This window comes from Aquarana catesbeiana, linkage group LG04 (genome assembly GCF_042186555.1).
Source record: "Aquarana catesbeiana isolate 2022-GZ linkage group LG04, ASM4218655v1, whole genome shotgun sequence".
Taxonomy (NCBI): Eukaryota; Metazoa; Chordata; class Amphibia; order Anura; family Ranidae; genus Aquarana; species Aquarana catesbeiana.
The window spans coordinates 541,733,635-541,746,794 of NC_133327.1; the positions used below are offsets into that span (position 1 = coordinate 541,733,635).

Sequence of the window (13,160 nt, forward strand, 5' to 3'; positions counted from 1 at the left end):
CTTATTTTAGTTGTTCACTTTTTCATCCATTCATCAATATTTTCTTTTTCTTTTTTTGTATTCATTTTAAATTTTTGTTACACTTATTTATCTGTGCTTATGGACAGTTTCTGAATGCTCACTTTTCTAATATTAATTTTCATTTGCATTTTATGTCACTTCAATTGTGATTTCACATGTTTGGCGCAACAAATTTATTTATTTATTTATTTTATTATTATTATATGACAAGAGGGTCAACTACATCTGGTGAGTGGGGATCTATGTACCATATGTGGTGAATTGGTGGCACAGGAGTTTTTTACTACTTTGAAGAGAACACAAGACACTTTATCTCAAGTTGAAGATTGGCTGTACGTCATATAATTACTTGGGACTGAGCACTAGTTGTTTTTGGTTTTCACCAATTGCCTGCAGTTATTTGGGGCCGAATACTGTCACACTAATGTTTGCTTTGGTTTTAACCATTGTCTGATAATTTGTTACGATTTTTTTGGAGCACATATTATTGCCACAATTCACAGTAGTAAGTAATACTTACTACATACTATAATATGTCTAACATTACAAGCGCTATTTGTACACAGGGATCACACACGAGTGCTTTTCTTTCTTCCAGCTATATACCATTTCACGATTTGAAATAGCAGCTGCATTGATCTATTGTTGGCGCAAGTGTTTTTCTTTTATTTCAAATGACACATCGGGTCAGTTTTACCACGTCACAATGCTAACGCAACCATGTGAACAACACTGGGCGCTACAAAGCACACAATATTGGACAGGCATTCGTGGAGCTTCAAAAACGCTCATGAAACGCATGCTTTTGAAGCAAGTATAAACTTAGACTAAGGTAGGCCATACATTATGTAATTTTCATGGTTGCTGGAAAGAAAAGCACTCGATTCCACCAACACAGTCAGTGTTGATGAGGGAATCCCTTCCTCAAAGCTATTGTGTTGTACTGGCTGGGGGGCACAGGGAGCCATCGCTATCAGGAGAATACGACTATTTCTAGTGGCTATAGCCGCTGCCAATAATCGCATGCTAGAAATCTGACATGCTGGTAGTACCCAAGTGGACTTGGGTACACTCAGCCTGCCCATAGATGGATCGAATCAGTTCCTGGTGAACCAGCGGAGATTTGAACCACTTATGGCCGGCTTAAAGGGCTTGTAAAGTCAGAAGGTTTTTTAGCTTAATAAATTGAGATAAAAAGCCTTCTGTGTGTATCAGTCCCCCTAATACTTACCTGAGCCCCATCTCTGTCCACAAGTGTCTCAGCCATCCTAGACCCTCCCTCCTGATTGGCTGAGGCACAGCAGCGGTGCCATTAGCTCCCGCTGATGTCAAAGTCAGTCAGCCAATTAGGAGAGAGAAGGGGCGGGGCTGAACCGTAGCTCTGTGTCTGAATGGACACACAGAGCTTGCAGCTTGGCTCGGCTACCCCATAGCAAGTTGCTTGCTGGGTGCATTCAACAGGAGGGAAAGGCCAGGAGCACCGAAGAGGCACCCGAGAAGAGGAGGATCTGGGCTGCCCTGTGCAAATCCACTGCAACAGAGCAGGTAAGTATAACATTGTTATTTTTATTAAAAAAATAAAATAAAATAAAAAACAATGAGACTTGACAATCACTTTAAGGCATTCCCAAGCAAAAATGAGTCACAAATCATAATATGCAATACAGCACTATAAAGGGAATTGAATGAAGCTGGGTTCACACTGATGCAAATTTCCACGCATTCCAATTTGCATGTCAGGAGAATTCAGTCAAAAATTCAGACTGAAATCGGTCCTGAAACGGTGAACAGGGATGCATCGGACCCCTGCTGTGAGCCGCTCTGTGCTGCAGTGTGAACCCAGCCTTATTCTTTAAAGATCACTTACCCTCTGTATGCCCTCCTCGTTGACACAAACTTTTTGGAATAGGGTTTTGAAGATCTTGCTCAAGGTGAGAGCAAACATTCGAACAGCTGCAAGATTTAAATTTTGACCCATTTCATCTAAGATATCAGCTGCCTGATCCTGAATAACATCGCATGATTCTCCAGATTCCAAACTGATCTGCAGATAAAATACAGAAGAATCCCATATATTACACATATCAAACATGGCCTCTTTGCAGCGAGATCATGAAGGTCATATAATAAGCAATAATGATGCACAAAGTATAGTAACATATTAACACTGAACTCCAGCCTTACCTTTAGCCATGTACAACTGTACAGGCTCCTCTGCTATATTGAAATTACTTTCTCTGATTTCACTGCACCCGACATTTACCCATCAGGGCATTGCACTATTTGCACAGATCCTCTAAAGAGCCAAACCACTGCTTGCATCAGGGCTTAGGGCTCTTGAAAGCGGTACTGAGGCAGGTTGCTGTGATGTTTTCAGGAAGCTATGTACAGCTGGAGGGGGAACTGAACACAGAAGTTTTTTTTTTTACCTTAATGGATAGAATGTATTAAAAGGTAAAAAACGTCAGTCTTTACTTTAGAATCACTTTAACCACTTGCCGACCGCCGCACACAGATGTACGTCGGCAGAATGGCACAGGCAGGCAAATGGGCGTACAAGTACGTCCCTTTAAATTTGCCACCTTTCGGGCGCGTTTGCGCCAGGAGCATGCCCGCAGGTCCCGGGAACTAGATGTTCTCTGGTGGCTCGCGATTGCGGTGTGGAGAGGTAGAACGAGGAAGTGCCTATGTTACCTGTTCTGCCTTGTGTAATGACAGAGATCAATGCTCCCTGTGATCTGGAGCAATGATCGCTGTCATTTCCGAGGTAGCCCCCCCCCACAGTTAGAATCACTCCCTAGGACACACAACTCCTTCATCACCCCCTAGTGGTTAACCCCTTCCCTGCCAGTGTCATTTACACAGTAATCAGTGTATTTTTATAGCACTGATCGCTGTATAAATGACAATGGTCCCAAAATAGTGCCAAAAGTGTCCGATGTGTCCACCATAATATCGCAGTCACGATAAAAATCGCAGATCGTCGCCATTACTAATAAAAAAAAAAATAATAAAAATGCCATAAAACTCCCCTATTTTGTAGACGCTATAACTTTTGCACAAATCAACCAATATACACCTATTGCGATTTTTTTACCAAAAATATGTAGAAGAATAAATATCGGCCTAAACTGAGGAAAAAATCTTTTTTTTATATATTTTTTGGGGGATATTTATTATAGCAAAAAGTAAAAAATATTGCATTTTTTTTTCAAAATTGTCGCTCTTTTTTTGTTTATAGCGAAAAAAAATTAAAAAACAGCAGAGGTGAGCAAATACCACCAAAAGAAAGCTCTATTTGTGGGAAAAAAAGGACGTCAATTTTGTTTGGGTACAACGTCGCACAACTGCGTAATTGTCAGTTAAAGCGACGCAGTGCCGGATCGCAAAAAATGGCCGGTCATTCAGCAGCCAAATCCGGGGCTGAAGTGGTGAACGTATGTTACACAGCACTGCTTGAAATAACATAAGCCATGCAGGAGCATTGGAAACAATAGCGCTCAAGAAACTGTAGTAAAATAAAAAAATCCTAAAAACCTGTTTGATAACGTATTGCAGCTGCTCGGAGTGTAAGACCATGGTTTTCAGGGCACTTGGCTTGCATGGTGTGAGACTTCTGTAGATCACAGGTGAGAAACATTTCATGGCATATCTCAGGTCACTTGACTGTCGACGCTCTTCAAGTATATCTTCAAAGACATCCCTTTTCTTGTTTCTGAATTCCCTTTGCTGTCAAGCGGAATAAATAGCAGGTAAAATCTGACTTTAACAAATCGTTTTATAAGTCTTGTGAAAAGTTGAACACTGAATTTTCAGCCACAGTGTTGTAGGACATGGTAATATGCGCTACAACAAAGCATGGTGTATGTGCGTTGCAGTTAACCACTTAAGGACCAAGCCTCTTTTTGAGATTTGTTGTTTACAAGTTAAAAACAGTTTTTTTTTTGCTAGAAAATTACTTAGAACCCCCAAACATTATACATTTATTTTTTCTAACACTCTAGAGAATAAAATGGCAGTCATTGCAATACTTTTTGTCACACCGTATTTGCGCAGCGGTCTTACAAGCACACTTTATTTGGAAAAAATACACTTTTTTTGAATTAGAAAATAAGACAACAATAAATTTAGCCCATTTTTTTTATATTGTGAAAGATAATGTTATGCAGAGTAAATTGATACCCAACATGTCACGCTTCAAAATTGCGCCCACTCGTGGAATGGCGACAAACTTTTTCCCTTAAAAATCTCCATAGCCACAGGTTGCATGTTTTGAGTTACAGAGGAGGTCTAGTGCTATAATAATTGCTCTCGCTCTACCAATCGCGGCGATACCTCACATGTGTGGTTTGAACATCGTTTTAATATGCGGGCGCTACTCACATATGCGTTCGCTTCTGCACGCGAGCTCAGCGGGACGGGGCGCGTTTAAAAATGTATTTCTTTTTTTCTTATTTATTTTACCTTTTATTTTTTGCACTGTTTTTTAAATCGTGTCACTTTTATTCCTATTACATTTGTACAATATTCTATTGTAATAGAAAAAAAGCATGACAGGACCTCTTAAATATGAGATCTGGAGTCAAAAAGACCTCAGATCTCATATTTACACTAAAATGCAATTTAAAAAAAAAATGTAATTTAAAAAAAATGTCCCTTAAGAGCTACGGGTGGAAGTGACGTTTTGACGTCGCTTCCGCCCTGCAATGTTATGGAGACGGGTGGGGGTCATCTTCCCCTTACTCGTCTCCATACCCAGCAAGGGGAAACATCTGATCGCCTCCGCCCCTCCGTCAGATCCGGTAAGCTGCGGAGTGCGGCGGGAGGGGGGGCCCCTCTCCCACCGCCGATAAAAGTGATTTTGCAGCGAAACCGCCGCAGAGACCACTTTTATCTGAAAGCGGACTGCCGGCCGAAGAAGAGAATACCGGGGTTATGGCAGCTAGCTGCTGCCATAACAACGATATTCCTCTTCAAATTTAGGACGTATATCGGCGCGCGGCGGTCCGTAAGTGGTTAAAGTGTTACTAAACTCACAACAGTAAAATCAGTCTGTATATGCAGTAAAGGATGCCTGTTACACTTACTGTGGAACCTATAAAGTTAATCCTCTACATAGTGTATAAAGGCTGTGTGATCCTGTCTCCCTGATCCTACTCTTCTTCCACTGTCCCCAATCCAACTCCCGATAGAACAGAGCCTTGGGGACAAGCTGCACACGCTCAGTTTGGTGTGTATTGCTAGAGAGTTTTTTTTTTTCTTTGGAGAGTGCACGTGATCAGCACAGGGCCAATCAGCACTGTCCAGACAGAGGGTCAGGGGTCCTGCAGCCTTATAGGACAATCAGGGGAAAATGAAAACTCCTACAAGCTTTAACCAGACACTGATAGAAGTCACAAGACTGCTCTAACTGCTGATAAGAAAAGGTATTTAGCAGTTTATATTTACTAAAACATTTCCCTGTTTTGTGTACTGTGGAGGACCAGATATAGTGAATGCTGGGTCCTGGGTTTAGTAACACTTTAATTTTCAGTGGCACACATATCCAACTACTCCCATGTCACTTCAACACACGCAGCATGAAACACATGCTTTGTGTAGGGCACAAAATACAGCAGGTGGGTTTTTTGGACCACAGATATGCATTGGGGTTGATTTACTAAAGACAAATATACTGTGCACTGCAATTGCACCCACAAGTGCACTTGCGCTAGATGTGAGGGTAAGCTCTAAACTGAGGGGAAACTCTGCTGATTTCTATCATCCAATCATGTGTAAGCAAAAACACTGTGGGAGAAGATGGGTGTACACATACTGTAGATACTCCCTGTGTGAACGACACATAGTTACACATTGCAAGCTACTCTAAACAATGTCAAACTGTCCATACAGTCCTGTGTACAAACCTGCTCCAAAGAAACAACTAGAAGTGTAAAGCCTGGTACACACGGGGCGAATGTCAGGCAGCATTGGCCAGTTCAATAGAAACCGGCCAACATTCCCGTGTGTACTGGAGTCAGCCAATGGCTGAGAGTGCTGACTGCGGTGTTCTGGCGGGGGGGGGGCGTCCCCGTGTCAAAACACAATATCACAACAGGGGGGGATCGCTGTACTAACATCAATTTGTACAGCGGCTCCTCCTGAGCTGTCAGGTTTTTTTTCGTTCAGCCCTGCTGGGTTTGTACTAGGCTTTAGGCTTCATTTCATTGTGTTTTACCGCCCCCAACCATACCCTTTAAAATGATTCTAAAGTTTAAATGTTTTTTTACCCTGATGCATGAAGTTAAAAAAATAAAAATAAAAAAAACACAGCCCACTATCAGTTCTATCCCTAGACTCTTAGGCCTCATGCATACTGCAGCTGTCGAATACCAACGACATTTTTATCTGCCCCTAAACGCCCGTCTATGTTAGCCTATGTGTCTATGCACACATGGGCATTTACAAGCATTTAGAGCAGGGGTCTCTAAACTTTCTAAACAAAGGGCCAGTTTACTGTTCTTCAGGCTTTAGAGGGGCTGGTTTGTGGCCAGGGGGAATGGAACATTTTTCTGGCCTCAGTGGGAGAAAACGGTGCCCCATCTTTGGTATTAGGGGAAGGAATAGTGCCCCATCATTGATGTCAGTGGCAAGAATTATGCCCCATTTTTGGTGTCAGAGGGCAGAATAGTGTATCATATCTGTGGGATGAATAGTGCCCCAAGAGCCGGATATGAGCAACCAAGGGGCCCCAGTTTGGACACCCCTGATTTAGAGGCAGGGGTGTTTAGGGGCAGAAATCTGAACGTACCAAAATCGCGTACAGAAGAGGAGTTTTTGAGCAGAAAATACGCCCGATACGCCTAAACGTTAGATGCGTTTAGTTCCCGAGCATTCATTCATTTCAAAGGCCAGAATAAATGACTATTCTGACCAATAAATTGAATAAACGCCCAAATTCTTGACACACCTAAATGCATTTGAAAAATGCGGTTTTCTTCTGTCAGAAGTGTTCAGAAGAGCCTAGTGTGCATGAGGCTTACCTGGCTCCTGTCACTGCTCCAGCAAAGCTCCTCTCTTCCTGCTTTCAGGACACGGACCATAGGTTCCTGCTGCTGTCAGTCAAACTCTCGTGAGGAGGGAGTGGGGGCGGGGCTCACCAGCACTGTGTGTGTATCTATGGATGCACACAGCCCAGCTCGGGAGTGCTGGCACACACCTTGTTAAGGTGGCACGTAAAGAAGATGACAGCACTGGCAGGAACTGCCAAAAGAGGAGGTAAGGGACCGCTCTGTGCAATATTGTTGCATGGAGAAGGCAAGTATAACATCTTTTTTATTTAACCGATTCCCACCTAGCCACTTCATACAAACACCCTGGTGGGGCAAACATCGATTTGGAGGGAATGTACTCGTATGTTCGCTCAGATCTGCGCCTCCTGCGCACATCAATGTGATTGTGTGACCGTTGTGTCCATTGGACACAGATCACCGATCCGAATACTAAGCGGTACTTTCAAATCACTTTAATGGATGGAACCATGAGCCCAACACCAGGCTACAACACAGGGGTAATCCCTAAAGTGTTACTAAACCCACAATAGTAAAATCAGTCTGTATATGCAGTAAAACATGCTTGTTATACTCACTGTGGAACCTAAGGGGTTAATCTTTTCAATTGCTTAAAAAGACTGTTTGATCCTGTCTCTCTGATACTCCCTTTCACCCACAGTCCCCAATCCATCTCCTGACAGTGCAGAGCCTTGGGGGGCACTCTGCACATGCTCCATTTGGTGTGTATTGCTAGAGTTTTTCTTTTTCTTGGGACAGTGCCACAGGGCCAATCAGCACTGTTCAGACAGAGGGTCAGGCATCATGCAGCCTCATGGGACAGTCAGAGTAGAATGAAAACTCCTCCTATAAACTTTAACAAGACACTAATAGAAGTCACAAGACTGCTATATACTGCTGAAGAGAAAATGTATTTAGCAGTTGATATTTACTAAAATAATTGCATTTCCACGTTCTGTGGGAGACCAGATATAGTGAATGCAGGGTCCTGGGCTTAGTAACACTTAAATCCTTGTTCTGTCCAGGCATGCTGTGTGATGGGAAGACTTAACACACATATAGAGGAGGATTCTCCAATCTGACTCCAGTGAACACTTCTACAACTCCCACAGGGGGATCAAATCTCCTCATTCATTCCTCCAACTTACTGAGTACGGGGTGCCCACAGCTGCCTCCATTTCTGCCACTATTCCCCTTCAGCGATCCCTCGGCTCTGTGATCATCGTCCTCCCCTTCTCCTCTACACACACACGCCGGGTGAAGTGGTCAGACAGAGGCACAGGAAGAGGCGGGGATCACCCCAACTGGCAAGGCGAGGGCCATTCTGACAGCTACGGAAGCCGTGCGGGATAAACATAGACAGCGAGTGTACTGGGGACCGAGATTGGGCATGGATCGCGGACTTCCGCCTAGCTGCTGGTGACCCAATGAATGCACGGATCCGGGACTTCCGGTTATCTCCTGCAACACGTGTTTGTGTTGATGTGCTGGATCAGATCTTAGCTCGGTACAATGACAGGGGGAGAGGAGGAAGGAGATGTTCAGGATCAGCTGGATTCTGTGCTCACTAACCTGTATGATTTCGGTAAGTGAGAAAGTCTCCTGATCATCGATCTGTGCCACAGCATAGCTCCCAAATGTCTCTGATTTCGAGGGACTGTCCCTGATTTGGAGTAATGTCCCTCATTTTGGTCTGATCCATATAGTTGTTATAAAATGCACTTTTTATCTTTCAAAAAGTGTTTCCCAGTGCTAAACCTTTCATCCAAATTCTAAATTGCTGCATTTGTAAATTTTAAAAGCCAAAATAAGGGAATAGTAATGGTAAAAAAAAAAAGCCCTTGTGGATTTAATGAACTTTTTTTTTGGTTAATTCTCCTTTAAGGGGGTGTGGTAGGGGGCGTATCCTATGCCTACATACGTTTGCTGGTAGGTGTCCCTCATTCCCACCTTAAAGTGGTGTTCCACCCATTTTTTAGTTCATTAAAAGTCAGCAGCTACAAAAAGCATTGCTGCTGACTTTTAACCACTTGACACCGAATGACGGCTACAATGCGGACCTGAATTTTTCCCCTGTGCATGCGCTGTGATCACCGAGTCACTGAGACTCGGGTGATCACCGATCTGAGTAAGGGGCCGGTCCCGGACCCTTACCATGTAATCAGCTGTCAGCCAATAACAGCTGATCACATGATCAAAACAAAAGCTCTGTGATCGTTTTTTTTTTTTTTCTCCTCACGCTGACAGCGCAAGGAGAAAAAAATCCGATCACCGGCTTATCAGAAAGGGACATCGGCCCCGAAGAGAAAGAGGCAATTCTGCCTCAATTGTGCCGCCAGTACCCCCTGCCAGTGCCACCTGACAGTGCCCACCAGTGCCACCTATCAATGCCCATGAGTACCACCTATCAATGCCCACCAGTGGTGCCAATCGGTCCCACCTAGCAGTGCTGCCTATCAGTGTAACCGATCAGTGCCCATCACTGCCACCTATCGGTGCCCATCAGTGCCGCATCATCAGCGTACATCAATAAAGGAGAAAAATTACCTTTTTTAACATTATATAACAAAATATTAAAAAAAAAAATTTAAATTCGGTATTTTTACATTTTTTTTTAACAAACAAAAAAAACACAAAGGTGATCAAATACCACCAAAAGAAAGCTCTATTTGTGAGAAAAAAATGATAAAAATTTCATTTGGGTACAGTGTTGTATGACTGCGCAATTGTCATTCAAAGTGCAACAGTGCTGAAAGCTAAAAATTGGTCTGGATAGGAGGGGGGTGTAAGTGCCCAGTAAGCAAGTGGTTAATAAACCGACACTTACCTGCCCCACGGTCCAGCGATGTGGCCACCTGGAGGCTAGCTCCTCTCCTTGGTGCCATCATGGTAACTGTGGGCACCCGGCCGTGACAGCTTACAGCTTCACGGCCTTGTGTGCACTGCATATGCGCGAGTTGTGCTGCGCTCTCCTATTGACCAGCCGATCTTCTGGGACCTGATGGATTGTTGGCCAGCAAAGCGTCAGACTTTCGTCCGAAGGGCGTGTGCCAGGAACTTGTCTTGCATACAAACGTTACACAAGTTCCTGGCACACGCCCTTCGGACGAAAGTCCAAACAATCCAACAATGCCAACAAGGCCAACAATCCGATCATGTGTGCGAGGCTTAAATCTGTCCATAATGGGGAAAAAAAAAGATCTCTGCAGTGAAGTACCACCTCTTTGATTCCCATAACGGGAGTTATAGCCTTTTCATCTCCCTCTAGACTTAAGCCTCGTACACACGATCGGATTGTTGGCCAACAAAGCGTTAGTCTTTTGTCCAAAGGGCGTGTGCCAGGAACTTGTCTTGCATACAAACGGTACATAATTGTCGGCCAACAAACACAAACGTAGTGATGTACTACGAGGAATTTCAGCTCTTGAGCACTACCATTTGGGCACCTTCTGCTAATGTCGTGTTGGTGAGCATTGATTCTGAGCATGCGTGTTTGTACTTTGGACTTTTGTGTGACGGACTTGTGTACAGACGATAGGAAAATCTGACAACAGACTGTTGTCCACCGAAAATTTACTAGCCTGCTATCCAATATTTGTTGGCGGAAAGTTGGACAACAATTGTCTGATGGAGCGTACTAACGGTCATATTTTAGGCTGTCATCACACAATTCCCTGGCGAAAATCCGATCGTGTGTAGTTGAGGAAAAGACATTTTCTTCTGGATATGTACATTGCAGGGATCTTAACAAACTTTGTGCATTTTACCTACCTTTTTGTTATTCTGAAGAAATAGCTGTTTGTGTCTATGAGGAAAGTGAATCTCTATGGAAGTGATTTTATAGTTATCAGTCAGCTGCTGCACCTGCAGGGCTCTGAGGAAAGTGGCTTAGACTGAATCCCTTTAGGCCCCTTTCACACTTGTGCGGCTTTTCCTGAGACTTGGGAATGCAAAGTCGGTTGACAAGTCGTACCCCATGATTTCCAATGAGTACCATTTATATCTGTGCGACTTCAAGGTAGTCCCTGCACTACTTTCATTCCATATTTGATGCAGCTTTAGGTCCATAGACCTCAAGATTACACAGGCATTGCTTCAAGCCGCGGCAAAATTGCGCAACTTTCAAGTGTGAAAGGAGCCTAAGTTGTGATTTCCCTTTGGGAGTATCTCGCTAAAATTGAACATTTTGTTGCAGGGGATGCCTGAAATCTGATTTGTATCTTAGTACAGACTTCTGGGAAAATAAGTAAGCCAATCACACAAGCAGGAAATGACATTTCAGGGGGGTGTTCTGTACACCATCTGTGTACAGAATGCCTCCAGGTGGCCATATTGCATTGGATGCTACAGAAAATTACAGAGCTGCAGATTGAAAAGGAAAGGTCATTTTAATAACATTCAATTACAATATGACTTGTCTTGTAATTGTATATACTATATATTTATATTTTTTCTTTGTGTTTTTTTTTTTTTTTTTTCCACAAAAGTGGAGTAAGGGCTCATTTACACTTGCATCGGCTTCAACATACATTAACAGCTGGTTTACACTTACTTCAAAACAAGGCTTTGGACAGGCTTTGTTAAAGCTCTCTGAATGCCAGTCAAAGCTCCTGTCACCAAATAAAATGGTTAGCTTACAGTCCTGTTTACACCTTGCTTTTGCTTTGCTTCGACTTCGCTTCAAAAATTATACCCCATGTCACTTTAGTTGTAGCGATCGTGTCACGGAGCGCCAGAACGGGGAGATGCCTATGTAAACAAGGCATTTCCCTGTTCTGCATAGCAACATGACAGAGATCTACTGCTCCTTGTCATCGGGAGCAGTGATCTCTGTCATGTTGTAGTGAGCCCATCCCCCCCACAGTTAGAATCACTCTCTAGGAGACACTTAACCCCTTGATCGCCCCCTAGTGTTTAACCTCTCCCCTGCCAGTGTCATTTACACAGTAATCAGTGCATTTTTATAGCACCGATCGCTGTATAAATGACAATGGTCCCAAAATAGTGTCAAAAGTGTCCGCAATCATGATAAAAATCGCAGATCGCCGCCATTACTAATATTAAAAAAAAAAATGATAAAAATGCCATAAATATATCACCTATTTTGTAGACACTATAACTTTTGCGCAAACCAATCAATATACGCTTATTGCGATTTTTTTTTTTTTTTTTTTTTTTTTTACCAAAAATATGTAGAATAATACATATCCGCCTAAACTGAGAAAAAATTTGCCTTTTTTAAAAAAAAAAAATTGGGGATATTTATTATAGCAAAAAGTACAAAATATTGTGGTTTTTTTTTTTTTTCAAAATTGTTGCTCTTTTTTTTTGTTTATAGCGCAAAAAATTAAAATCGCAGAGGTGATCAAATACCACCAAAAGAAAGCTCTACTTGTGGGGAAAAAAAGGATGTAAATTTTGTCTTGGTGTAACATTATACGACCGTGCAATTGTCAGTTAAAGCGACGCAGTGAAGTTAAAGCTGAATTAAAGCCTTTCAAAAGCCGCAGGTGCTTCAAGGGAGCTTTGTCATAGAGTTCTATGGAGGCTTTGAACAGGACTGTAAGCTAACCATGTTATTTAGTGACAGGGACTTTGGCTGGCATTCAAAGAGCTTTAACAAAGCCTGTCCGAAGCCTTGTTTTGAAGCAAGTGTAAACTAGCCCTTAGGATTAAAGTGGAACTTCACTCTCTCAACCAACATGAACTATTTTTAATCCTAAGGACTAGTTTACACTTGCTTCAAAACAAGGCTTCGGATAGACTTTGTTAAAGCTCTTTGAATGCCAGCCAAAGTCCCTGTCACTAAATAACATGGTTAGCTTACAGTCCCGTTTACACCTTGCGTTTGCTTTGCTTTGTTTTATAAATTACACCCCATGTCGCTTTAGTGGTGCTTCAAAGCGTCTTCAAAGTTTCCACAGAAGTCTATGACAAATTTTGCCTGAAGCACTTGGAGCTTTTGAGAGGCTTTAATTCAGCTTTAGCTTCGCTTTGTTTTGGAGAAATTGCAGGTATGAGATATCACCACACACACCTGCCAAGCTTCAACAAAGCTTCAAAAGATCATCAGGGAAGCATCCCCGACGC

At 42.8% G+C, this 13,160-nt stretch overlaps 2 protein-coding genes across 2 annotated transcripts in view; one reads left to right on the top strand and one right to left on the bottom strand.

Moving 5' to 3' along the window:
* GNPAT (glyceronephosphate O-acyltransferase) overlaps positions 1-8,466 on the bottom strand; it is a 76,076-nt gene extending 67,610 nt beyond the window's left edge. Inside the window, exons 1-3 of the mRNA XM_073627883.1 lie at positions 8,219-8,466; positions 3,559-3,750; positions 1,889-2,065 (exon numbers count right to left, since the gene is read on the bottom strand). Coding sequence (XP_073483984.1) covers positions 1,889-2,065; positions 3,559-3,750; positions 8,219-8,248 — 399 coding nt within the window. The 5' untranslated portion in view covers positions 8,249-8,466. The remainder of the gene's footprint in view (positions 1-1,888; positions 2,066-3,558; positions 3,751-8,218) is intronic.
* A 3-nt stretch (positions 8,467-8,469) lies between these two features.
* Positions 8,470-13,160, top strand: part of FSAF1 (40S small subunit processome assembly factor 1) — a 37,516-nt gene continuing 32,825 nt past the window's right edge. The window contains exon 1 of the mRNA XM_073627884.1: positions 8,470-8,655. Within this exon, the coding sequence (XP_073483985.1) occupies positions 8,583-8,655 (73 nt within the window). The 5' untranslated portion in view covers positions 8,470-8,582. The remainder of the gene's footprint in view (positions 8,656-13,160) is intronic.